The following is a 27,898-nucleotide window of genomic DNA, read 5'->3' as shown; positions in this document are numbered from 1 at the left end:
TTTCAATCTAAATGACTAAAGTAAGGAGTTATGTCAATCTCAGATACCGTTCTGACTAAAAAGCCCCCAAAAATTAAAAACAAAACTCGTCCCATCAAAGCAAAAATTAAAAAATTACCAATCCATTTCCCAAAAAGTGGTATAAAGCTTGTTTCTTCAATACTAAGGTTGCATCTATCATGTTTGTAAAGTATGTTTCCAATCTGTAGACTATATATTCTCTCCATTAGCAGCTTTGCTTTCCTTGGCTTTGTCTTTTGATTTGATTCTTCGTTTCCGAGTTAATTAGGGCTTAATTGCATGTGTGTTGTGGAGGATGGAATTTAGTCTTGTGAGGTTGCAAAGATATGTTCTCCGTAGCTTTCTTTTTCTTCTTTTGATTTATAATACTTACAAGAATTAGCTTCCTTGCATTGCATGGTTGCTATGTGAAGCTTTTGAATTTTTTTATTTTTTTAAGAATAATATTTCATGGAAAACTTTTGGCTGAATGATTTTTTAATTTTTGGATGAATAATCAAACTCTATATTATATTACAGGAAATTTGTCATCCATTATTTGGAGAACTATATTTTTTTTAAGAATTTTTTTTGAAATGTCATATGAACTTATACCCTTTTTTAGTGTGTCATACAAATTAATTTTTTAAACGATTTGTCATATCAATTTTCTAAAATTCTTAGTTTGTCATCTTATCTTAACCCCCGTTAAAGTTTTCATCCAAAATAATTCACGTGCATTGTACATTACTTGTGTTTAGGGTAATTTCAGACTTTTGACCTCATTTTCACAAGTTTTTTTTTAATTTTATTTTTATTTTTATACAAGGATATATTTATACTAGGAGGTGGAGGAAGAAATTGGTTTCGGACATTTGACCTCTTTTTCACAAGCTACTTCTCTTTGGTATGAACCCAAAAATTTTGACTAGTAATAAAAAAGTATGTCGTGTTCGTTTCAAAAACTTAAGGTGAACTATTAAAAAATTATATTAGGCTTATTAACATGTAGTTTAACTAATTACAAGCTTTGAGAATTTAACGCGATCCACCTATTCTTTAAAAAAGGAGTTGAAATATCGGAAATAATCTTGAAAGAGTGTGAGGAGTTAAAAAGCTGGAAATAACCTTGAAACCAAGTCATTTGCAAGGCATATGACTTATTTTGGGTGGTAAACTTAACAGAGTTAGGATGAAATGACAAATTAATGATTTTGAAAAGTTGATATGACAAATTTCTCAAAATTTTAGTTTATACGACAAATTAAAAAAGTTGTACAAGTTCATATGATGTTTCAAATTTTTTTTCTTTCTTAAAAAGAAAGTTTGGTTGCCAATTCAAACAATAAATAGTTCCTTTTGCAGCTCTGATCTCACCACCTAAGTTGTCCGAGTTGCATTGTGTTGTAAAACAAAGCAACTAACTTTCTGAAGTGCTGCTGCTCGTCAAAAACAGCAAGTTAACATTAAGACATGGCTGAGGTAAATCCTGTCGATGGAGAGGCAGTCAAGGAGCGGGACGTGGCAGCATCAAACGGCGATTCAACCATGGAGGATTCCGAAAACAATGCGCAAGATACGAGCAAGAGCAAGGAGGATGGCACCAAAACAGTACCATATTACAAGCTTTTCTCCTTTGCTGATTCCTTGGATTACATGCTAATGTCTGTGGGTGTAATCAGCGCCATTGGAAACGGGCTCTGTCAGCCTCTAGTGACTGTAATCATAGGAGATATGATTAATTCTTTTGGAGGAACTGGGAATACCAAAGATGTGGTGGGTGCAGTTTCTAAGGTAAATATTCTGTGGCTAAAACCAAGTAAAAACTTTTCTTTACGAATACATATTTACTAGGAATCATGGACCTAATAGGACTTGGAATCATGGACTCGATTCAAATCTTGTCTAGTCAAAAGGTCGTTCCATTACAATTTGTGTCTGAACTTCCTTTTTTTGAACTTTTAATTTGGCTTATGGAGTCTGCGGTTTAGTTGCTAAATAGGATCATATCCTCAGGTAGCTCTGAAGTATGTTTACTTGGCCGTGGGAGCTGGTGCTGCTGCATTTCTGCGTAAGTATTACTGAGCTCCCTTCGAGTATTGAACAAATAACTTGGCTTATTGGAAACTGAGATAATCAATTAGCTTTTGCTGTATGTCAGAGATGTCTTGCTGGATGATCACCGGAGAGAGACAGGCTGCACGAATAAGAGGCTTATATTTGAAAACAATATTAAGGCAAGATGTTGGTTTTTTCGATAACGAAACAAACACTGGGGAAATTATTGGGAGGATGTCAGGTGATACTGTGCTCATTCAAGAGGCCATGGGCGAGAAGGTATCTACACGCCAAAAAAGCCTTAAGTGATTGCCATTTTCTCTAGCAGTCTCTAATTTTTTTCATGTTCTTCTTGCAGGTAGGAAGTTTTATCCAATTAATTGCAACATTCATCGGAAGCTTTATTATCGCATTTGTTAAGGGGTGGCTTCTCACCCTTGTCATGCTATCGTCCATTCCCCTTCTTGTCTTCTCTGGGGCCATGATGGGCATCGTTATATCGAAGTTGGCATCCCGTGGGCAAACTGCTTATTCACTGGCATCAACTGTGGTAGATCAGACAGTTGGTTCAATCAGAACTGTATGCTTACTTGTCTTTAAAATAACATTTTATTTTCTATAATATCTTGTTATAGAACAAAAACGATGAGTATTCGCATTGCAGGTTGTCTCATTTACAGGAGAGAAACATGCCATAGCTAATTACAACAGCTCCTTGATTAAAGCTTACAAGTCGGGTGTGCACGAGGGTTTGGCTTCTGGATTTGGGATTGGTTCTATGAGGCTTATTGTAATGTGTAGTTATGGTTTGGCTATATGGTTTGGCGGAAAGATGATAGTTGAAAGAGGATATACAGGAGGAGAAGTAATGAATGTAGTTTTCGCTGTGTTGAATGGCTCCCTGTAAGTTGCAATTTAGTAAAATTTGATCAATAAATTTGGTGACCCTAGCATGATTTCACTGGTAACACCCCAAAATTTTATATTTGAGGCTACAGAATGTCGAGATATGAACATGTCTCTGTGATAAATTTTCAGGTCCCTTGGGCAGGCATCTCCATGCATGAGTGCATTTGCTGCTGGAAAAGCTGCAGCTTATAAAATGTTTGAGACGATTAACAGAAAGCCTGAGATAGATACTTATGACACTAATGGGGAGCAGTTACAAGAGATCCATGGAGACATTGAACTGAGGGATGTTTATTTTAGTTATCCTGCAAGACCAGGTGAACAAATATTCCGTGGATTTTCTCTCTCAATACCTAGTGGTGCAACTGCTGCTTTGGTTGGAGGAAGCGGAAGTGGTAAATCCACTGTAATCAGTTTGATTGAAAGATTTTATGACCCCCAAGCTGGGGAAGTTCTTATCGATGGTATTAATCTGAAAGAATTCCAGCTGAAATGGATCAGACAGAAAATAGGCCTTGTCAGTCAGGAACCCGTTTTGTTTACTTGTAGCATTAAAGATAACATTGCTTATGGGAAGGAGCGTGCAACTAATGATGAAATAAGGGCTGCTGTTGAGCTTGCTAATGCAGCTAAATTCATAGACAAACTGCCTCAGGTTAAATTCGTTTATACTTACTCTAAGTTTGGGTGTTTCTTTGTTGATCTTACCATTTCGATACATTAAAAGATGGAACCATAGCATAATTCAGCTCATTCAATTCATTTTTTAGGGACTAGACACAATGGTTGGTGAACATGGAGCTCAGCTATCTGGGGGACAAAAGCAGAGAGTTGCTATAGCTAGAGCAATCTTGAAAGACCCAAGAATTCTACTTTTAGACGAAGCCACAAGTGCTCTCGATGCAGAATCTGAGAGAGTTGTGCAGGAGGCATTGGATAGAATTATGATTGGTCGCACTACTGTTGTTGTAGCCCATCGTTTGAGCACAGTAAGGAATGCTGACACCATTGCAGTTATACATAGAGGGACAATTGTTGAAAAAGGTAACACGTTTGTTTTCTGTTTCCCAGCTTACTTCCAAAAAAATTTGAAGTATCATTACACATAATCTGAATTAATTAATGAGTACTGCACATACTGAGCTTTTCACGTAAGCAGGACCACATTCTGAGCTAATTAAGGACTCTGAAGGAGCATATAGCCGGCTTATAAGGTTGCAAGAAATGAGAGCAGTGTCAGAAAAGACGAATGTGAATGATCACGATAGGCCAGAAATTAGTAGTGTGGATTCTCGGAGACATGCAAGTCCAAGATTTTCAAACTTACGATCCATAAGCTGGGGATCATCTGGAAGACGAAATAGTGGTCGTCATTCCCTCTCAATCTCATTTGGTGTGCCCACTGCAGTAGGTGTCCTTGAAGCAGCACCTCCAGGATCAAATATTCCTGACTCAAAATCATCAAGAGTGCCTCCAGAAGTCTCACTTCGCCGCCTAGCTTACCTGAACAAGCCAGAGATCCCAGTCTTGTTACTAGGTACTATAGCTGCAGCAGTCAATGGGGTATTCTCACCTTTTTTGGGGGTATTATTAGCCTGTATAACCAAAACCTTCTTTGAGCCACCGCATGAAGTCCGAAAGGATTCAAAGTTTTGGGCATTAATCTTTATTGTTCTTGGACTGGCTTCTTCCATAGCACATCCATTAAGACAATACCTTTTCGCTGTCGCGGGTTGTAGGTTAATAAAACGAGTCCGATCGATGTGCTTTGAGAAGGTGGTTTACATGGAAGTAAGTTGGTTTGACGATCCTGAGCACTCAAGTGGTGCAATTGGTGCAAGGCTTTCTGCAGATGCAGCTTCTTTGCGGGGGCTGGTTGGAGATGGTCTTGGTTTGCTTGTTCAGAACTTAGCAACTGCAGTTGCTGGTTTGGTGACTGCTTTTCTGGCAAATTGGCAACTTGCTCTTATAGTTCTTGTTTTGCTGCCTCTGTTAGGAGTAAATGGATATTTTCAAGTCAAATTCATGAAAGGATTCAGTGCGGATGCGAAGGTATTTCTCTGCAATCCAAAAATTGGAAAAGAATTATAGTACACAACTTGTAATCGATGCAGTTCAAAACATGATCCGATCTCACATACATGATATGTATAAGACTAATTTTTATCATTATGGTTGCAGAAAATGTACGAGGAGGCAAGCCAAGTAGCGAATGATGCTGTAGGGAATATCAGAACAATTGCTTCCTTCTGTGCCGAAGAGAAGGTGATTGAATTGTACCAGAAAAAATGTGAAGGCCCAATTAAGAAAGGGATTAGACAAGGGTTAATCAGTGGGATAGGATTTGGGCTATCCTTCTTTTTTATGTATTCCGTGCATGCCACTAGTTTTTACGCAGGAGCCCGACTTGTTTCAGCTGGAAAGACAACATTCTCCGATGTTTTCCGGGTAAGTTATTTTGCCTTGCCCTACAAGTCTGTAAGCAGTAAACGGCACGGAAGACTCGTTCCTATGTCTGAACTCTGCTAAATAAGTACTTGTTACTTGAAGTAAAAAAAAATAATTGCTCTTCTGGTTTGTAGGTTTTCTTTGCTCTCACTATGGCAACTATTGGAGTGTCTCAGTCGGGTTCCCTAGCCCCTGATGTAAGTAAAGCAAAGAGCTCTGCTGCTTCTATATTTGCAATTCTCGATCGAAAATCAAAAATAGACTCCAGTGATGAATCTGGAACAACTATAGAAAATGTGAAGGGAGATATTGAATTACGCCATGTCAACTTTAAGTACCCAACTCGACCTGACGTGCTAATCTTCCAGGACCTTTGCTTGACCATTCGTCACGGCAAGGTAACTTAGTAGCATGCTTATTCTTCTTTTACTGGTTTTCAATTAATTCATGAGATTGAACCTCGTAGTCTAATATGCGATTCTGGAATTTGGTAATGTATTTTGTGTTTTTCAGACAGTTGCTCTGGTTGGAGAAAGTGGAAGTGGGAAATCGACAGTCATCTCATTGTTGCAGAGATTTTATGATCCTGATTCTGGTCACATTACACTAGATGGAATCGATATACAAAAGCTACAGTTGAAGTGGTTGAGACAGCAAATGGGGCTGGTGAGCCAGGAGCCTGTGTTGTTTAATGAAACCATCCGAGCCAACATTGCATATGGAAAGGAAGGGGATGCAACAGAAGCTGAAATTATAGCTGCAGCAGAATTGGCAAACGCTCACAGGTTCATTAGTAGTTTACAACAGGTAGGCACTGACTTAAGAACTTCGTCGATTTGTTTATGATCAATATAATCTAGGACATGTGTCTCTGAAAATAAAGGTCGAGCCACCTCAAATGGATGACCATTTCGAAGTTCCATACCAAAACATCAAGATCAAGCCAAATCAGACATGAAGATTTCGATCTTTATGTTTGTAATGCATGTTCGTATTACTTATCACTGAAAAAATCTTACGGTGTTGCTTACAAGACAATGACTAGTTAATGAAGTTCTACAAAATTATTCAGAATGTTAACTTTGGAAACCAATGCAGGGTTACGATACAATAGTAGGAGAGCGGGGGGTTCAACTGTCCGGTGGACAGAAGCAAAGGGTGGCAATTGCAAGAGCTATAATGAAGGCACCAAAGATTTTACTACTAGATGAAGCCACAAGTGCTCTTGACGCTGAATCCGAACGAGTTGTTCAAGACGCATTGGACCGAGTCATGGTGTATCGAACCGCATTGGTGGTTGCTCATCGGTTATCCACAATTAGGAGTGCAGATTTAATCGCGGTGGTGAAAAATGGAGTCATTGCAGAGAAAGGAAAGCATGAAACTTTGATCAATGTCAAGGATGGCATTTATGCTTCTTTGGTTGCATTCCATGCAAGTGCCTCATCTTAGAGATCTACTTTTCAATTATTATACTGCAGTAACTTAGAAATTCCAAGGAAAATAAGTATGTATAAACTTTTTTTAGGTGATTCTCATTTTACTACCTATAAGTATCGTAAAATTTGCAGTTTGCTTCCCTTTGTTTTTTTTCGCCTTTCTTTCATACCTAAAGTTACGATTTGCTCCCAAAATCATACTTTCATTAGTCTAGCCTTTAAATTCTTCGTTAAATGATGGCATGGCAAGTCTTGACTCATTATAGTTTGATAGGTTTACACTTCACATAAATTTTCCCTTTTAACTTCCCTTTTTTTATACAAACAAGCAATATTTAAGCAGGGAGATTCGAATATATGACTTTCCACTTGAACTACAAGCTCCTTGTGATTTTCTCCTTTAGTTTCATATGTGTAAATTTTAAAGGATTGAAGAGGTTGCAATCTTTGACATTGTTGGGAGTATGAATCTACCTCAAAGAAAGTACAGACCTTGTATATAGACTTATAAATAAGTTGGGTTACTCTCCATATCGTCAATTGATTTTATAGTAGAACCTTAACTTTTTTAGACATCTAAAGCTCCCCCTCAATGGGAAAATCAAATTACTCTTTCATACAGTCTCCATTCTTCCATATGATACTGACAGAAGTCCTCCAAGAGGGTTAAAGCAAGGAAATAAGGAGCTGCGGAAATATTTCTAGATCAGTCACTGATCACTTGTGATGGCGACACAAAAGAAGTCGTATTGGATGCCATTATTTTTGTTTCGCTACGATTTTTTTCTTATTCCTTTTACTCATTTCGTTAAACTGCAAAGCATCATATGCTACCTAGTATTATATATGCTTACAGTTACGTAGCACATAAGCAAATAAAAATAAAAGGATAATACTTGCATCCCCAATGTGGAGGATGCATATATTCTTTATTTGCGAATAACGTAATTTGACTAAATAAATTAACGATTGGAATTGTTCAATTTGTTGATCTTCATATGAAGATGACTCCTAGAAATAATCATTCAAATTGGATATCGTTTTATCATCCAAACATATCAATTAAATTGATGGTTCATCGTGAATAAAATGTATCAAATAAATGAACGATTCATCGTGAATAAAATGTATTAAATAAATGGACGATTCATCGTGAATAAAACATATCAAAAAAATAGATAATTCATCATGAATATGTTACTTGTTACCTACACCGGCGATTTGTTCTATACATTTGAATGACTATATTGATCTCCAAATGAAATGATTTTGTAGGAGTGATCTTCAAATGAAGATTAAGAAATTAAACAATTCTGATCTTTTGATTTTATTCAATCAAAATTCATCATTCGCAAATAAAAAAATATGCACATCCTTGCATGGAGATGCAAGTAGTATTCATAATGGAATGCTAGAGAACAAAACTAATTGATTTCTTTCTCTTTCTAATCAGTCTATCAAATTGTTGAAGGATTTTTCTTTTTTAGGAGGGTAAATAGACACGCCCCGACCCTGATATTCCTTGAATACCAGGATAGGTACGTGCTGGCCGACACCCGAGGGTGACGAAAGCCATTTATTGATTACAAGAGTAATGATTAGGAGGAAATATTCATGAATAAACATTAGAATCTAGAAGTAGTAAACAAAGTTTAAGGAAGTGTCTAGAGTGCACAAAACACAATCTAATACAAGATTCACAAAAAGGAAAGACCATTACAAGATATCACACAAGTGAGTGGTAGATTGCTACTGGAATGGGAATGCCTCGTACGTCGAGTCGTAGTCCTTGTTTCTAAGACCTGAATGAGGGCGCAAAACAAAGGTGAGTGGACCAAGTTCATAGATACAATAATAATAAAACAGTTATCAATATACTAACCCCCACAGTTTATATATATATAATGAAAACTACTAGCATAATAAGTGATGGATTTAAATAAAATCCTAGCATGCCAAAAATATCTCAAAAGTCATATCGCGGAAATCAAAACAGTAAACATCTCATAAATCGTCTCGTAAGCGCGGTGTGCTGCTAGAAAGATCATTGAATAAATATAACTCCCGACCCAATGCCTGCTCCGTGGTCTCTGCGCCCGTAGCCAGATATTACCAACTCCCGGCCCAATGCCTACTCCGTGTCCCTCAACCCGTAACTAGGGATTATTTCTCCTGACCTAACTGCCAACACCAGATCCTCGCCCCAAGTGGCATAGTGTCTACTAGGTACGCACAAATAGTTACGCCTCTCATAAATAACCACTTCATAGTATAAAGTCATCCATCGTCTATACTATAAAGAGGGGTTTCTAAAACATGTTCTAGCATCCTATCGTCATCCATCAGATAGTCTACCAGTTCATGGTTTTATAGAAAATAATATATTTTAAAAATATAGCTCAATATAGGCTAACCAATAATTTCCTCACCAAAAACACGAGACGAAAATCAACATATTCAATAAACATTGATTATCATAAATCAAATCATAAACTCGTAAGGCATGCTATTCATTTATGAAATTAAACTATGAAATTATGCAAATTTTAGAAATGGTCCACTCACAGATACTCCTCAGCAGTAGAGTTGTGTGGATGAGGATTAATAATTTCTCCACTAGCAACTTTACCTAAGCACAAAAATGTAATAAATAAATAAAAAGATTTTATAAAGGATTTGGGTTGGATGGGTTAGGCCCTAATAGGTTTTAGAATCCTAGGGTTTTTGGGTTAAAAGGGTTTTGGGTGAAAAGGGTGGTATGGGCTTAAAAACCCAAACCCAGACTCACACACACACCAGCCCACAAACACACACCCACACTGCACATACATACACACCACACATGCACAACACATGCACACACACCACACATGCACAACACACACACACACACCACACATGCACGGCACATGCACAACACACGCGCGCACACACACACACGCACACATACACCACATAACCCACACACGCACACCCAGCCCAAAACACACACACGGACCCATGCAGGGCACAGCCCATAACACACACATGCACAGCAGTCCTCACACAAGTAGGCCGGGCTTTAACCCCTTTCATTTAAAACCGGCCCAAGGCCTTTTTGGGGTATTTGGGTTTTAAAAACATATAACTAAAAATAAAAATTATACGGGCTAGGGTATTGGGTTTAAACACAACGGGCCTAAGGCCCGTGGTCACTAAGAACGGCCTAAAAGGCCTGGGTTTGCCGAAGAAGAAAACCGGAGCTGCTACAGCTCCGGTCACCTGAAAACAAGGGTTCTAGACCCCAACCTAAGTACGAATAAGTAGCACAAGATGAGAGGAACACAAAAGTACCTTTAGATCGTCGAAATACGTCCGAAGGTGACCGGAAAAACGTTAAACGTTCATGGGTTTGCCAAAAAAATGGGTGTGCTCAACCTAACTCGATTCCGAGGTAAAACCTAAGTAAAGAGGGAAAGATCTGACTCAGAAATCACAACCAACATCACATTAACAGAGAGAAGGAAAGATCTGCAACTTACCTAACGGAAAAAGGGGAGGGTTCGTCGAAGCTTTTGCTCCCGTGCCGTCGATCTCACAGGATGAGAAAAGGAAAGAGGTCCTGGGCTCGTTGTGAGCCTTCCTTGATGGTGACACGGTCCGTGCGTGTCCAGAAGAAGAGAGTGGAACGAGAGGTTGAGAGAGATGTCGAGGTTGGGGGGGGACAGAAAGAGAGAATAGGGAGGTGAGTTAGGATGCTGCCACGTGGCAGTTTAGGGTAAAGCCACACATATAATATAGGGTAAAAGACTGTTTACTACCCTCATGTTTTGTGGTTTTCAACATTTAGTACATCAAGTTTTTTTCATCTCAGATTCATACCTAAAGTGTAAATTTTGGAACAGTCTCATACATCCGTTAGTCAAACTGTTAAGTCTCCTATTAACTATGACGTGACGCACTGACTGGGCGCCACGTGTCATCCACGTTTTTTTTTTCTTTTTTCTTTTTTCTTTCTTTTCTTTTCTTCTTCCTTCTTCTTCTTCTTCTTCCTCCGACCGCAACTTTTTTTTTCTTCCTCCGACTGCAACTTTTTTTTTCTTCCACCTTCTTCTCCTTCTTCCTTCCCCTTCTTCCCCTCCTTCCTTCCTCCTTCCTTCCTCTTCCTCAAAAAAAAAAAAAAAAAAAAAACTTTCATCTTCCCCCAGATTCGGAGGAAGAAGAAGAAGAACAAAGAAAGGGAAGGAAGAAGGAGAAGAAGGGGAATGAAGAAGGAGAAGAAGGGGAATGAAGAAGGAGGAAGAAAAAAAAATGAATCTGGGTAGATTCGGAGGAAGAAGAAGAAGGAAGAAGAAGAAAAAAAAAGAAAAAAAAAGAAAAAAAAGAAAAAATTGAATCTGGGTAGATTCGGAGGAAGAAGAAGAAGAAGAAGAAGAAGAAGAAGGAAGAAGAAGAAGAAGAAAAAAAAAAAAAAGCTTCCCTAGATTCGGAGGAAGAAGAAGGAAGAAGGGGAAGAAAGGGAAGGAAGGAGGAAGGAAGGAAGAAGGAGAAGGAGGAAGAAAAAAAAAACGTGGATGACACGTGACACCCAGTCAGTGCGCCACGTCACAGTTAACGGGAGACTTAACAGTTTGACTAATGGATGTATGAGACTATCCCAAAATTTACATTTTAGGTATGAATCTGAGACAAAAAAAACTTAATGTACTAAATGTTGAAAACCATGAAACATGAGGGTAGTAAACAGTCTTTTACCCTATAATATAAATAATTGGGGGTGGTTGTAACATAAATGCACACATCATATAAACTAAATAACAGAAGGCATATAAATGACGCTTTACCGTAGTGACAGAAAATAATGATGTCTATGCGCCATGGTATGTGGCTTCGATTCCACCGACTCCCCTTTCTCCTAATAATTAACTATTTTATCCACTACCGGTCGCTTTTGTAAAAAAAAAAAAAAAAAAAAAATTGCATAAAGCCGTACTTTATATACAAATGCTATTAAAAATATAACAAAAATTTTATTAACCGTCTATGTTTTTTTCCTTTTTGAATCAGTCTTGTGCCATAACAGCCTTCTAATTGAATAAAAAAAAATTCCTAAAAATGATCTTGATAATAAGCAGTACTGATTCTAATTATAAAGTTTAAATCGTAAAATGATGTCAAATCGTCGGTCCAACGACTCCTTGCATATATGTGGACCGCTGGACACCCAAGGAGGACGTCTGCGTCGCCAGTTGCAAGCAGCCGAACGGAGTATCTGATGAATGCAAGTATCCTAATCCCACTACAACGCAACCTTCCCAGAATTTATTTTTTATTTTTTATTTTTTTTACGCTATCTTTTGTAAAATATTTTTTTACAACACATTGAAAGTTGCAATTAAGATGCTGTGCTAATGTCTCTTCAGTTCTCCAAATGTCTCCCCTTTACCATGCATTATGCCATTAACCGCCCACTTGGTTTCTCTCTCTCTCTTGTTTCATTTGATATCAATGTTAATTACTTTTTTAATTGTGTTTTGTGGAAGATAGCATTTGTATCCTCTGCTGAGGTTGTAATTCGTTCTTTTGATTTACAATACAGACAACAATTATCGCTTCCGTGCTTTGCATGACTGACGTGGAGCGTTACGGTTTATTTGTTTAGTGTCCTCCAATTCTATTTTTTTATTAAAATTTGTAACCTATTATGTTTGTCGTGAATAAAACTTTCCTCATCTGCTGAGGTGGTATGTTTTGTTCTTTTGCATTATTATTGTTCGTTTCATATGCATATGTTCCTTGGAATGCAATTCAATTTAGCGCTCATGAACTATATATTTGTATTTTCAGAAAAAAGTTGCTAATTCAAAACCATAAGTTGTTTCTCTTGCAGCTCTGATCTCATCGTACAAGTCAATAAAGTTGCTAATTCAAAACCGTAAGTTGTTTCTCATGCAGCTCTGATCTCATCGTACAAGTCAACTGTAACAAATGGCGGTGGAAAATCCTGTGGATGGATATGTAATCAAGAAGCAGGTCACGGCAACATTAAAAGGACACTCGACAGTCCAGGATTCCAAACACAGCAAGCAAGATTCGAGCGAGAACAAGGAGGATGGCACCAAAACAGTACCATATTACAAGCTTTTCTCCTTTGCGGATACCTTGGATTACATGTTAATGTCTGTTGGTACAATCAGTGCCATTGGAAATGGGCTCTGTACGCCTCTAATGACCGTAATCTTTGGAGAGGTGATTAATTCTTTTGGAAGAACTGGGAATACCAAAGAAGTGGTGGATGCAGTTTCCAAGGTAAAATTATGTAACTACAAATTACGTCAACGTCTGCAGTTTCGTTGCTAAAATAGAATAAGCTTCTGTTGAGAATGAATCCCACATGGATGGGAAAAGGGACCTTGCGTAGACTTCTAAGTAAGATGGGCTACTCCCCATATAGCCAATTGGTTTTATGGTGGAACCTCAACTTTCTTCATCTTCCTCCACCAAATAAATTCTGCATTGAGTAACTCTTTATATTTGTAAATTGTGCCGCAAGCAATTGTTATTGACTAGGTTTAATGGAAAATAATTTGGCCAACTCGATATCCTCAGGTGGCTCTAAAGAATGTTTACTTGGCTATAGGTGCTGGTGTTGCTGCATTTCTACGTTAGTATTACTGAACTCCCTGCTGGTATTAAACAAATAACCTGGCTTATTGGAAACTGACTTAACCAACCTTCTCCATGTGCCAGAGGTATCTTGCTGGATGGTTACTGGAGAAAGACAAGCTGCACGAATACGAAGTTTGTATCTGAAAACAATATTGAGGCAAGATGTTGGCTTTTTCGATACAGAAACGAACACTGGGGAAATTGTTAAGAGAATGTCAGGTGATACTGTGCTCATTCAAGAGGCCATGGGCGAGAAGGTATTTACACGCCACACAAAACCCTTAAGGTTTGCCGTTTTCCCTGGTATCCTCTTAATTTTAAAATTTTAAATTCGTTTTCTTATTGCAGGTAGGAACTGTTATCCAGTTAATTGCAACATTTATTGGAGGCTTTGTTATAGCATTTGTTAAGGGATGGCTTCTCGCCCTTGTCATGCTATCTTCTATTCCCCCTCTTGTCCTTGCTGGTGCCGTCGTGGCCATCCTTGTATCGAAATTGGCAACCCGTGGACAAGCTGCTTATTCAGTGGCAGCAACTGTGGTGGAGCAAACGATTGTTTCAATTAGAACTGTATGCCTACTTGTCCATAAAATATTAATGATGTCTTTGGATAGAGCAAAAACTGATGGGAATACCCAATGCAGGTTGCATCATTCACAGGAGAAAAACAAGCTATATCTAATTACAACAATTCCTTAATTGATGCTTACAACTCTGCTGTGCTAGAAGGTTTGGCATCTGGGTGTGGAATTGGTTCGGTTATGCTTATTATGATGTGTAGTTATGCTTTGGCTATATGGTTTGGAGGAAAGATGATTCTTGAAAGAGGATATACAGGAGGAGAAGTAATAATCGTACTTTTCGCGGTATTGACTGGCTCCTTGTAAGTTGCACTTCTATAAAATTTGATGAACAAATTTGGTAACATGTCTTTGTTTTTTTTTTTTTTTTTTTTTTGGCACAGTAAGAATGCAATTTTTATTTACTCCCCGTCCCCCCTTCACTCCAAAATTAGACATTTGATGTTTAAGTATCAAGATATGAACATGTATTCGTATTTTCAGGTCTCTTGGGAATGCATCTCCATGCATGAGTGCATTTGCTGCTGGACAAGCTGCAGCCTATAAGATGTTTGAGACGATTAACAGAAAGCCGGATATAGATGCTTATGACACTAATGGGCAGCAGTTACAGGATATACGTGGAGAGATAGAACTGAGGGATGTTTATTTTAGTTATCCTGCAAGGCCTGATGAACAAATATTCCATGGATTTTCTCTCTCAATACCTAGTGGTGAAACTGCTGCTTTGGTTGGAGAAAGCGGAAGTGGTAAATCAACTGTAATCAGTTTGATTGAGAGATTTTATGACCCCCAAGCTGGGGAAGTTCTTATTGATGGTATTAATCTGAAAGAGTTGTTGAATAATTGGCCAACATTCTTCCTTGTTTTGGGGAGGAAAACACCTTTCCTTGTTTTGGGGAGGAATATAGGGAAAGTGTTTTGTTCTCTTAACACCCGTGGGTGTTGGTTCAAGGGTAGAGTGAGTTGTCTTTAAAGAAAGAAAAAAAAAGGAGACCTCAAGTTTTTTTTGCCGAGAGGAAAAAGGGAGAGAGTGAGAGCTGGAAAAACAGAGGGCAGAGAAGAAGAAGAAATCTGGAGCAGCAACCCCATTTCGAAGAGTAGAAGGTGCTCTTCACTTTGGTTAGTAATCATCCATCAAAATAATTGTAATAGCTTTGAGCTTTGTATAGAGAAGAAATTAATCACTATTTTTCTTCTCTATTTGTTTCTTTGGTGTGTGAGAGCTTTTGGGTGTATTGGGGTTAAGGGTTGTGAGATTGCCAACACTTTGTAAACTCCCATTTGGTTGATAGTGGATTATTGGGTGAGCTCCTACTGCTCCGAGGACGTACTCCAGTTACACTGACTGTGGAGGAACCTCGTTAAAATCTTGGTGTTATTTTCTATATTGTTCTTGCATTTTCATTTGATAAATTTCCTGTGGGTTAGATTGAGTTGGTTCCATAAGGTTTGGTGCTATCCTAGCACAACAATTGGTATCAGAGCACTAGTTGCTCTTGGGTACTGTCTAGTTGCCAAAGATGTCAGACGGGCAAGATTTTTCTGATTTTGCTTTAACCACTTCCTCATCATTTGATTGTGCTACTAAGTGGGTGTTGGATACGGGTTGTACTCATCATATGACTCCTCACAAAGATTGGTTTTCAAGCTTGAAAGAGTTTGATGGTGGCGTTGTGTTCATGGGAGATGACAATTCTTGCACAACAAAAGGGATTGGTACAGTTCGTTTGAAGTTGCATGATGGCATGGTTAAAGAGTTGACAGGTGTTCGGTATGTACCGAATTTGAAGAAAAATCTTATTTCTTTGGGTACTTTGGAATCTAAGGGTTTCAGGTTTCATTCAGATGGACATACATTGAAAGTTACTTATGGTGCACTTGTTGTGATGAAAGCTCCTAGATGTGGCCATTTGTATTTATTGCAGGGAAGCACTGTGACAGGTGAAGCATCTGTAGTATCTGAAAATATGGGCACATCTGATTCAGATACTACTAAATTGTGGCATATGAGATTAGGCCATGCCGGTGAGAAAGCTCTACAAGGGCTTGTGAAACAAGGTCTTCTAAAAGGTGTCACGACTTGTAAGCTTGATTTCTGCGAGCATTGTGTCTTGGGAAAGCAAACTAGAGTGAAGTTTGGTACTGCTGTACATCAGACAAAGGGCATTCTTGATTATGTGCATTCGGATGTTTGGGGTCCTACAAAGACTCCCTCTTTGAGTGGTAGACATTGGTTTGTGACCTTTGTTGATGATTATTCAAGAAGGTCTTGGGTCTACACTATGAAGCACAAGAGTGAGGTGTTGAGCATTTTCTTGGGTTGGAAGAAAATGGTTGAGAATCAGACTGGGAGAAAGATTAAGATTTTGAGATCGGATAATGGTGGTGAATACACATCCGATCCTTTCTTTAAAGTTTGCAAAGAAGAAGGAATTGTGAGACATTTCAGTGTTCGGGGAACTCCACAACAAAATGGAGTTGCAGAAAGATTGAATCGAACCTTGCTTGAGAAGGTTAGATGTATGTTGTCTCAATCGGGTTTAAGCAAGTCATTTTGGGCAGAGGCAGTTAATTATGCATGTCACATCGTCAACCGATTACCTTCAGCTGCTGTTCAGGGTAAGACACCAATGGAGGTATGGACTGGAAAACCTTCTTCTGATTATGACTATATCCGTATTTTTGGTTCACCTGCTTATTTTCATGTGACTGAAAATAAACTTGATCCTAGAGCCAAAAAGGCTATCTTTCTTGGTTTTAGTAGTGGTGTCAAAGGTTACAGGTTGTGGTGCCCAGAATTGAAGAAACTTGTAATCAGCAGAGATGTGACATTTGATGAAGAAAGTATGTACAAAGGCTCTGAGAAGAATGTGAAAAATGTCCAACAGGTGGAGCTTGAGAAAGTTGCCTCTGGTACTTCAAATCCTATTTCCGCTGATGTCGAAGCCACTACAAGTGAGGAAGTTGGAGACCATGAGGATGTTGAAGAAGTTGAACTTGAAGATTCTATTCAAGTTGAAGAGCAAGTTTCACCTCAAGAGTCTATTGCCAAGAACAGAGGAAAGAGACAAATTACCAAGCCAGCTCGGTATAGTGACTATGTTGCTTTTGCTCTTCCTATTATCACTGAAGAGATTCCATCCAATTATGAGGAAGCCATTGAGAGTGAGGAGAAGAAGAGGTGGTGCAATGCCATGGGTGATGAGATGAATTCTCTCATGAAGAATAAGACTTGGGAGTTAGCTAAATTGCCTAAGGGCAAGAAAGCTATCGGTTGCAAATGGGTGTATGCCAAGAAGGAAGATGCTGATGAGAAAAACAATGTGAGATTTAAAGCAAGATTAGTTGCTAAAGGGTATGCACAAAAGGAGGGCATTGACTACAATGAAATATTTTCTCCGGTTGTGAAGCACTCATCAATTCGTATTATGTTAGCTCTTGTTGCACAATATGATCTTGAGCTTGTGCAACTCGATGTGAAGACGGCTTTCCTACATGGTGATTTGAATGAAGAGATCTATATGTGTCAACCGGATGGGTATATGGTGAAAGGGAAGGAAAAGTTGTTTTGCAAATTGAAGAAATCGCTTTATGGCTTGAAGCAATCTCCAAGGCAATGGTATTTGAGGTTTGATAAATTTATGAGAGGCCAAAATTATTCTAGAAGTCAATATGATCATTGTGTGTACTTCAAGAAGTTGCAAGATGGGTCTTTCATTTATTTATTGATATATGTTGATGATATGTTGATTGCCTCAAAGAATGTCGAAGAGATTGAGAAATTGAAGAAGCAAATGAAGAATGAGTTTGAGATGAAGGATCTTGGTGAAGCGAAGAAGATCCTTGGCATGGAGATCACTAGAGATAGAGCAAAGGGTTTCGTCAGTTTGAATCAAAGACAATACCTTGAGAAGTTGATTCGGAAGTTTGGAGTTCATGATTCAACCAAACCGGTTAGTACCCCTTTGGCTCCTCATTTTAAATTGAGTTCTCTACAATGTCCTAAAAATGATAAAGAGAAGATGCAAATGAAAAATGTACCATATGCAAATTTGGTTGGTAGTTTGATGTATGCAATGGTATGCTCTAGACCGGATATTGCTCATGCAGTTGGCATGGTGAGTCGATATATGCATAATCCAGGTAAAGAGCATTGGCAAGCAGCTAAGTGGATATTGAGGTATCTCCATGGTACTCGAGATGTTGGTTTATGCTTTGAGAGAGATGACTCTGGTATTGGTCATTTTGCAGTTGGTTATGTTGATTCAGATTATGCAGGTGATCTGGATGGAAGAAAATCTACTACAGGCTATGTGTTTACTATGGCTAAAGGGCCAGTTTGTTGGAGGTCCATTTTGCAGTCGTCTGTTGCCTTGTCTACTACAGAGGCTGAATATATGGCAGTTGCTGAAGCTATAAAGGAGGCCATTTGGATACATGGACTGATTAGAGATTTGGGGGTTGATCAGAAGCAGGTGGAGGTACATTGTGATAGTCAGAGTGCCATTTATTTGGCTAAGTATCAGGTTCATCATGCGAGGACCAAGCACATAGATGTGCGTTATCACTTTGTTCGTGAAGTAGTTGGTGAAGGGGAGATCATTCTCCAGAAGATTCCAACTAAAGACAACCCCGCTGATATGTTGACTAAGGTTGTTGGTGTAGCCAAGTTTGTTCACTGTTTGAACTTGGCTCACATTATGCCTATTTAAAGAAGGCGTTGAGCAGTAGGAGTTTTGGAGCATTTGGCTCGGCATGAGTTGTTCTCTTGCTAGTGTTTGGGAGTGATGTTGTGGGTTAGATTGAGTTGGTTCCATAAGGTTTGGTGCTATCCTAGCACAACAAGAGTTCCAGCTGAAATGGATCCGACAGAAAATAGGCCTCGTCAGCCAGGAACCTGTTTGGTTTCCTTGTAGTATAAAAGATAACATCGCCTATGGGAAGGACGGTGCAACTAACGAAGAAATAAGGGCCGCTGCAGAGCTTGCCAATGCTGCTGAATTCATAGACAATCTGCCTCAGGTTAAATTCGTTGCTTTTATCTAAGTTTCTCATAATTTTTTCTGTGAAGTTTTTCCGCAATGATGAAAGCGTGTTGAGACATCCAGTGATCTTACATATTTTTATTTTCCTCTATCGTCATTTTGTTGAAAAGTAAATTGCTTACTAATTTCAAGTTAATAAATGATTTACTTATCTATTTTATCTTTGTTCTATTGAGTAGCTGTTTTATGATGTGATAACTTGTGCTCATATGCCAAGTGTATGGTCTTAGATCAGGACTCTTTTTCAATGGCTCATATGCTTTGTTCTGCCATGCGTCAAAATCACATTGGCTCATGTAATTGAACGGTTATGATGTCTGATGTAAAAGAAAGGAATGAATATGAATGAAATGTTGCTCTCTGCAGTGTAGTAGAGTTGCAGTTGTGAAAAACATGGTCTCTCACTCTCTCTGTCTTTTCAGCTCCCTCTAAAATCCAATTCCTGTATATATCAGCTTACTAAAATCTTAACATGGTATCTAGAGCTCAGGTTCTATCTGGAATCGGGGCGTAAGATCTGTGAGTGCTGTGCTCGGAAATCCAACGTGAAATTTCCAACTCAGTTTGTCGATTCAAGTCTCAAATGGCTGGATCTGGTGGTAGTGATCTTTGGGCTCCAATATTCAATGGTGACAACTATGAATTTTGGAAGATTCGAATGAGAACTATTTTCAAATCACATGGAATCTGGGATTTAGTTGAAAAGGGGTTTGAAATTTCAGAATCGAAGGATAAAAAGATTGGAGATGAAGGCTCATCGGAGTCGGAGAGAGTTTCTCTGAGCGACAAGCTAATGAAGGATGCTAAGGCACTGGGTATAATCCAAGGAGCTGTCTCGGATGACATCTTTCCCAGAATCTCAAACGAAGAGACCTCAAAGGGTGCTTGGGATATCCTACATCAGGAATTTCATGGTGATAAGCAAGTGAGATCCATCAAGTTGCAGGGTCTACGCCGTGATTTCGAGTACACAAGGATGATGGATGATGAAACTCTGTCTATGTATCTCACTCGTCTTCTCGAGTTGGTAAATCAGATGAAGGGTTATGGGGAAGATTTACCCAGAGAGTGATTAGTTCAGAAATTGCTCATAAGCTTAACTAAGGAGTTTGATCCTGTTTGTTATGTAATTGAACAAACTAAGGATATTGGAACTATTGAGGTACAAGAGGTGATTGCAGCATTAAGAGGGTTTGCACAACGCCTTGATAGGCATGCTGAGAGTACCATTGAAAGAGCTTTCAGTACTCTGAATCTGAATTCGAAAGGAACCCAACCAAATCTCTCGTTTGGTAATTCTAAACCAAAGAAGGATTGGAAATCAAAAGGAAAGAAATGGGATCCTAAACCTCAGAATCTTGCTAATCGAGGTGGCAAATATGATCAAGGAGGAAAATTTGATCAGTCTAAGGGAAAATGCAAACATTGTGATAAACTGCACTATGGTGAGTGCTGGTTTAAAGGGAAGCCGAAATGTCATGGATGCAATCGTTTCGGTCATTTCATCAAGGATTGTGATCAACCAAACAAGTCTGGAAAACTTGTAAACTATGCGAATTAGGTAACAGAATCTGCAACCATGTTTTATGCCTGCCATTCTGCTACTATTGGAAGAAGTATGAATATATGGTATGTAGATAGTGCATGTAGCAATCATATGACCTCCCATGAATCCTTGCTTATTGATTTTGATAAGAATGTGAAGTGTAGAGTTAAAATGGGCACTGGAGATTTAGTGCAGTCAATATGTAAAGGCACATTGGTGATTGAGATGAAAGGTGTGACTAGGTATATTAAAGAAGTTATGATTGTACCTGGATTGGATGAAAACTTATTGAATGTATGGCAGATGGTAGAACATGGACATTGGCTTGTGTTTGGTGATTACATGGTTGATATTTATGGAGATAGACAGATGGAAGATCTGATTGCAAGTGTTCCAATGAAAGGAAACAGATGTTTTCCATTAAGTTTGGAATATGTTAATCCTCACATGGCTAATAGAGCAACTGTTGAAGAGTCATCTCAGTTGTGGCATAGAAGATATGGACATCTAAACTACATTAATTTGATGCTTCTGCAAGAGAAGGAAATGGTGCAGGGCTTACCTAGACTACAAGTCTCTGAGCATGTTTGCTCTGGATATGCTACAGGAAAGGGTCACAGGGAATCATTTGACAAGGGAAAAGTTTGGAGGGCATCACAACCTCTAGAACTTATTCATTCTGATATATGCGGCCCAATGCAGATAACTACTCTAGGAGGCAACAAATTCTTTCTCACATTTATTGATGACCACACTAGGATGTGTTGGGTATTTTTCTTGCAACACAAGTCTCAAGTCTTCAACATTTTCAAAAGGTTTAAATCCATGGTTGAGCTACAGAGTGGCTATCAAATCAAGAAACTCAGAAGTGATAGGGGTGGAGAATATACATCTCTAGAGTTTTCAAGGTTCTGTGAAGATATGGGATTAGAAAGGCAATTGACTGTTGCCTACTCTCCGCAACAAAATGGTGTTGCAGAGAGAAAGAATAGGACAATAATTGAAATGGCAAGAACTATGATGATTGAAAAGAAGATTCCCTTGAAGTTTTGGGCTGAAGTTGTCAACACAGCTGTGTATCTGCAAAACCGATGTCCAACAAGTGCTCTGAACAACATAACTCCATTTGAGGCATTTAGTGGGAGGAAGCCAGGTGTCAAACATTTGAAGATATTTGGTTCCATGTGTTATATTCACATTCCTTCACAGAAAAGACACAAACTGGAGGAAACTGGTAAGAATGGAGTATTCGTTGGATATGGAAATTGTGAAAAAGGATATAGAATCTTCAACTTGAGAACTCAAAAGGTTGAACTATCAAGAAGTGTAATCTTTGATGAGAAAGTAATATGGGACTGGGAAACAAATGAATCAGTTCAAGTTCCTAGTCCTTGGAATGATGAAAGAAGCTCAAAGATATCTGAATTTGATCCAGATTCAAGTGATTCACCTCAGTCAATGCAGTCTCCTTTGAGATCACAATCAACTGGAGATCTGCAAGCATCTCAAGAACCTGGTTCACTTGGTTCTCCAGTTCCAATCTCTGGAAGTTATGGTCATACTCCACAGAAATGGAAGAGTTTGAGTGAAGTATATGCTCAATACAACATGAGCATCATTGAACCTGAAGATTTCAGTGAGGCAGTCAAAGATGATGCTTGGAAAAAGGCTATGACAGAAGAAATATTGATGATTGAAAAGAATTCCACGTGGGAATTAGTTGACAGACCTAGTAGTAAACCTGTTGTGGGTGTGAAGTGGGTATACAAAACAAAGCTGAATCTTGATGGCTCCATTCAAAAACACAAGGCAAGACTTGTAACCAAAGGTTACACACAGAAACCAGGGATTGATTTTAATGAAACCTTTGCTCCAGTGGCAAGGCTAGATACTATTAGAACACTCATTGCACTAGCTGTACAGAAAGGTTGGAAACTGTGGCAATTAGATGTTAAATCAGCCTTCCTGAATGGTGTTCTTGAGGAGGAGGTATATGTTGATCAACCTGATGGTTTTGTGATTAAAGGGGCTGAAGACAAGGTTTATAGGCTGAGAAAGGCTCTCTATGGTCTAAAACAAGCACCAAGGGCCTGGTACAGTGAAATAGACACATATTTAATTCACTGTGGATTTCACAAAAGCTCAAGTGAAGCAACTTTATATGTGAGAAGCAAGGAAGGTGTTGGTACCTTGATCGTGTCAATCTATGTTGATGACATTGTGTACACAGGGAGCAATGCAGAAATGATGGAAGAATTCAAAGCTGAAATGATGTGCAAATATGAGATGTCAGATTTGGGTTTACTTCATCACTTTCTTGGAATGGGGGTAACTCAAACTGAAGGGAGTATATTTATACATCAGAAAAAATATGCTCTAACTCTTTTGGATAAATTTGGGCTCAAGGATTGCAAACCAGTGAGCACTCCATTGGTTGCAACTGATAAACTGAGAAGAGAAGATGGAAGTGAACCTACAGATGAGTGTGAGTATAGGAAAATAGTTGGAAGTCTTCTGTATTTAACAGCAACTATACCAGATATTATGTTCTCTGCTAGTGTACTTGCACGATTTATGCACAAGCCTACCAAGAAACATTATGGAGCTGCTAAACGAGTCCTAAGGTACATTCAAGGAACAATTGACTTTGGAATTGAATATTTGAATGGAAAATCTGCTTTGCTGATTGGATATTGCGATAGTGACTGGAGTGGATCTGAGGAGGATATGAAAAGCACCTCAGGGTATGCTTTTTCATTTGGAAGTGGGGCATTCTCATGGGCTTCAGTCAAGCAGCATAGTATAGCTCTTTCAACTGCAGAAGCAGAGTATGTTAGTGCAGCTGAAGCAACATCTCAGGCCATTTGGCTTAGGTTTGTGCTCAAGGACTTTGGAGAAGAGCAAGCTGCAGCAACATCGCTATTCTGTGACAACACTTCAGCTATAGCTATGTGTAAGAATCCTGTGTTTCATCAAAAAACCAAGCATATTGGCAGGAAGTTTCACTTTATTCGAGATGCAATTCAAGAAGGTACCATTGATCTGATTTACTGCAAGAGTGAAGAACAAATTGCAGACATCTTTACCAAGGCTCTTCCCAAAGACAGATTCAACAACTTGAGAAGTTTACTGGGTGTGAAATCAGTTAACAATTTAGAAGGGAGTGTTGAAAAGTAAATTGCTTACTAATTTCAAGTTAGTAAATGATTTACTTATCTATTTTATCTTTGTTCTATTGAGTAGCTGTTTTATGATGTGATAACTTGTGCTCATATGCCAAGTGTATGGTCTTAGATTAGGACTCTTTTTCAATGGCTCATATGCTTTGTTCTGCCATGCGTCAAAATCACATTGGCTCATGTAATTGAACGGTTATGATGTCTGATGTAAAAGAAAGGAATGAATATGAATGAAATGTTGCTCTCTGCAGTGTAGTAGAGTTGCAGTTGTGAAGAACCTGGTCTCTCACTCTCTCTGTCTTTTCAGCTCCCTCTAAAATCCAATTCCTGTATATATCAGCTTACTAAAATCTTAACACATTTTATGACATGCTTTTAGGGACTAGACACAATGGTTGGTGAGCATGGGACTCAGCTTTCTGGGGGCCAAAAGCAAAGAGTTGCTATAGCTAGAGCAATCCTGAAAGACCCAAGAATTTTACTTTTAGATGAAGCCACAAGCGCGCTTGAAGCAGAATCTGAGAGAGTTGTACAGGAGGCATTAGACAGAATTATGATTAACCGCACTACTGTCATTGTAGCCCACCGTTTGAGCACAGTAAGAAACGTTGACTCCATTGCTGTTCTACATAGAGGGACAATCGTTGAAAAAGGTAATGCGTTATTCATATTGTCCTGTTCTACCATTTAAGTGCCAAATCTTACTGTCAGTAGTTCAACAATCATTTGTGCAACAGCTATGACTGTTTAATGTTCGTCAATAATTACTCCACAGACCCATTTTTTGAACTGAGCAGGTCCACATTCTGAGCTAGTTAAGCACCCTGAAGGGGCATATAGCCAGCTTATAAGGTTGCAAGAAATGAACAATACGTCAGACAAGACTGCTGTGAATGATCAGGAAAGGCGTAGTAGTGTGGGTTCCCAGAATCAAAGTCAAATAATTTCACACAGACGATCTATACGTCGGGGATCATCTGGAGGAGGAAATAACAGACGTCATTCCTTCTCAATCTCATATGATGTGCCCGCTGCACTAGGTGTCCTTGAAGTAGCACCTGCAGAATCTGATATTCCTGCTTCAGAATCATCAAGAGTACCTCCAGAAGTCTCACTTTGCCGCCTGGCATACCTGAACAAGCCAGAGATCCCAGTTTTATTACTAGCTACTATAGCTGCAATAGCCAATGGGGTAGTCTTACCTATTTTTGGGCTAGTGGTTGGCAATGTAATCAAGACCTTATTTGAGCCACCTCATCTACTCCGAAACAATTCCAAGTTTTGGGCATTAATCTTCTTTGTTCTTGGTGTGGGGTCTTGCATAACATTTCCATCAAGACAATACCTTTTCGCTGTGGCGGGAAATAGGTTAATAAAACGAGTCCGATCAATGTGCTTTGAGAAGGTGGTTTACATGGAAGTAAGTTGGTTTGAAGATCCTGAGCACTCAAGTGGTGCAATTGGTGCAAGGCTTTCTGCAGATGTGGCTTACCTGCGAGGGTTGGTTGGAGATGCTCTTGGTTTGCTGGTTCAGAATTTAGCAACTGCAATTGCTGGCTTGCACATTGCGTTTGTTGCAAATTGGCAACTCACTCTTAAAATCATTGTTTTGTTGCCTCTGTTAGGGGTAAATGGTTATTTTCAATTCAAGTTCATGAAAGGATTCAGTGCAAATGCAAAGGTAATATCTCCGAAGTCCAAACTTTGTAACACAATCCAGTCTCACATGCATAATTTAATATAAGACTAAGCCAGTTTTATCAATACGGAAAATTCTAAATGGTTGCAGAGAATGTATGAGGAGGCAAGTCAAGTAGCAAATGATGCTGTAGGAAGTATTAGAACAATTGCTTCCTTTTGTGCTGAAGAGAAGGTGGTTGAATTGTACCAGAGAAAATGTGAAGGCCCTATTAAGACGGGGATAAGACAAGGCTTAATCAGTGGGATAGGATTTGGTCTATCATTATTTTTGCAATTTTCTGTGTTTGCCTGTATTTTTTATGCTGGATCCCAACTTGTTGCAGAAGGCAAGACAACATTTGCTGATGTTTTCCGGGTATATTTTCTGCCTTGCACTACAAGTTTTGAGTAGAAAATAGTACAGAGTGCTTCTGCTAAATAAGTTTTTGTTACTTAAGATTGAAATCTTTGTATTCCATTCAATACATATTGAAATTTGCTCTTCTGGTTTGTAGGTTTTCTTTGCTCTCACTATAGCAACTGTTGGAATTTCTCAGTCGGATTCCCTAGCCCCCGATATTAGTAAAGGAAAGAGCGCTGTTGCATCCATATTTGCAATTCTCGACCGGAAATCAAAAATAGATTCCAGTGACGACTCTGGAACAACTATAGAAAATCTGAAGGGAGAAATTGAATTATGCCATGTCAGTTTCAAATATCCAACTAGGCCTGATGTGCCAATCTTCAAGGATCTTTGCTTGACCATCCATCATGGCAAGGTAACTTACTACCATGTATCGTTCATTTAATCAATTTAATTCAATGCATAAGATTTGGACCTCATAATCAGATTTAAGTTACCGGAACTTATAACTTGATCTTGTATTGTTCAGACAGTTGCTCTGGTTGGAGAAAGTGGAAGTGGAAAATCGACAGTAGTCTCATTGTTGCAGAGATTTTATGACCCTGATTTGGGTCACATTAAACTAGATGGAATCGAAATCCAAAGGCTACAGTTGAAGTGGTTGAGGCAACAAATGGGGCTGGTGAGCCAAGAGCCTGTATTGTTTAATGACACTATCCGAGCCAACATTGCATATGGAAAGGAAGGGACTGCAACAGAGGCTGAAATTATAGCTGCAGCAGAATTGGCAAATGCTCACAAGTTCATTTGTAGTTTACAACAGGTAGGCACTAACTAAACAACTTTGTCTATGTATGCACAAATAGAACCGGTCACAAACTTTTGATTAGAAGTAGAAACTGATGGGTTACTAAATAGACAATAACGGCAGACTTAAACAACAGTTTACATACGACTTATTATCCGTATAGTGCCTCCCCAACGTTTCAATTTTACCAATTCGGTTATTGTTTCTAACCGTGTTCTCTATTTTTGCATGTTTCCTTACCGTTGTGTTGCATTAACGAGGACTAGTTGATAAAAACTTACAAACAATATTATGAACGTTGAAGATTATACATGTTAAATTTTGAAAACAATGTAGGGTTACGATACAATCGTAGGAGAGCGGGGGGATCAATTGTCTGGTGGACAGAAGCAAAGGGTGGCAATTGCAAGAGCGATAATGAAGGCTCCAAATATATTACTACTAGATGAAGCCACAAGTGGTCTTGATGCTGAATCCGAACAAGACGCATTGGACCGAGTCAAGGTGGATCGAACCACAGTGGTGGTTGCTCATCGGTTATCCACGATTAAGAGTGCAGATTTAATCGCGGTGTTGAAAAACGGAGTGATTGCAGAAAAAGGAAAGCATGAAGCTTTGATCAATATCCAGGATGGCATTTATGCTTCTTTGGTTGCACTGCGTGCAAGTGCCTCATCTTAGAGAGCCCTTCTATTCTTCTTCCGAACTGCTGCAAGTAAAAAAAATAAAATTTCAAGGAAGAAAAGTATGTGATGTAATTTTATGCAGTACAGCAATGCTACCCTTTGTATTAAAGTTTGTTTGATTTGCATAGATTTCATGCTCAACAAGAATTACCATTTTAAAAGATTGAAGGGGTTGGAGCCTTTGACATTTGAAATGCGAGAGAACCTTACCTACATCTGGAATGCTATATTGACGGTATTTGAACTCAATCATGTATTACATAAAAAAAAAATTAAATATAATAAAGTGATAAAAACAGTGCATGATTGACTTAACATGCCGTCAGCATATCACCGAAAGTGAGTTTTTTTTCTCTTGTAGTGCCCCCTCAACAACCCAATTTTTCCATTCACAAAACAGCATAAGTGGATTAAGCTTTACTCAGAGTCTCCAGCAATCGTAGAAAACAAAGTTAAGCCAAGTTTCTTGCTTTGCAAGCTCATACAAAACCAATTGCAGTAAGT

At 38.8% G+C, this 27,898-nt stretch overlaps 1 protein-coding gene and 1 long non-coding RNA gene across 8 annotated transcripts; one reads left to right on the top strand and one right to left on the bottom strand.

The window, feature by feature from the left end:
* Positions 1-271: 271 nt before the first annotated feature.
* Positions 272-27,537, top strand: LOC126595669 (ABC transporter B family member 11-like). Of its 7 annotated transcripts, none has more exons than XM_050261974.1 (15): positions 12,642-13,142; positions 13,443-13,497; positions 13,584-13,759; positions 13,851-14,072; positions 14,147-14,385; positions 14,567-14,917; positions 16,862-16,868; positions 18,941-19,108; positions 24,236-24,509; positions 24,654-25,310; positions 25,356-25,537; positions 25,646-25,912; positions 26,052-26,315; positions 26,430-26,723; positions 27,045-27,389. In XM_050261974.1, exons 1-15 carry the CDS (start codon positions 12,822-12,824, stop codon positions 27,387-27,389), a joined length of 3,822 nt encoding a protein of 1,273 aa, XP_050117931.1. In that variant the 5' UTR covers positions 12,642-12,821. The 7 variants fall into 7 exon arrangements, with proteins under 7 accessions (XP_050117925.1, XP_050117931.1, XP_050117930.1 ...); XM_050261973.1 differs by lacking the exon at positions 16,862-16,868 and adding an exon at position 15,039 and having other exon boundaries at positions 18,935-19,108; positions 24,654-24,729; positions 24,763-25,537; XM_050261975.1 differs by lacking the exon at positions 16,862-16,868 and adding an exon at position 15,039 and having other exon boundaries at positions 18,935-19,108; positions 24,654-24,791; positions 24,840-25,537.
* On the bottom strand, positions 26,979-27,609 carry LOC126595675 (uncharacterized). Its single transcript, XR_007613652.1, has 2 exons — positions 27,546-27,609; positions 26,979-27,417 (listed from the first exon to the last, which is right to left on the bottom strand). It is a non-coding gene; the product is annotated as an uncharacterized LOC126595675 (long non-coding RNA).
* Positions 27,610-27,898: the final 289 nt, after the last annotated feature.

Source organism: Malus sylvestris, chromosome 13 (genome assembly GCF_916048215.2).
Source record: "Malus sylvestris chromosome 13, drMalSylv7.2, whole genome shotgun sequence".
In the NCBI taxonomy this organism is placed as follows: Eukaryota; Viridiplantae; Streptophyta; class Magnoliopsida; order Rosales; family Rosaceae; genus Malus; species Malus sylvestris.
The sequence above is the reverse complement of the archived record's forward strand: the minus strand, read 5'-3'. Positions and strand labels throughout refer to the sequence as shown.

What these genes read in the sequence shown, in the direction of transcription:
- LOC126595669 (XM_050261968.1), top strand. Translation starts at nt 1,474, where the DNA reads ATGGCTGAGGTAAATCCTGTCGATGGAGAGGCAGTCAAGGAGCGGGAC. An exon ending in AAGAGGCCATGGGCGAGAAG is followed by an intron (nt 2,338 to 2,416) that starts GTATCTACACGC and finishes TTCTTCTTGCAG; the next exon opens with GTAGGAAGTTTTATCCAATT. An exon ending in TCATAGACAAACTGCCTCAG is followed by an intron (nt 3,623 to 3,737) that starts GTTAAATTCGTT and finishes TTCATTTTTTAG; the next exon opens with GGACTAGACACAATGGTTGG.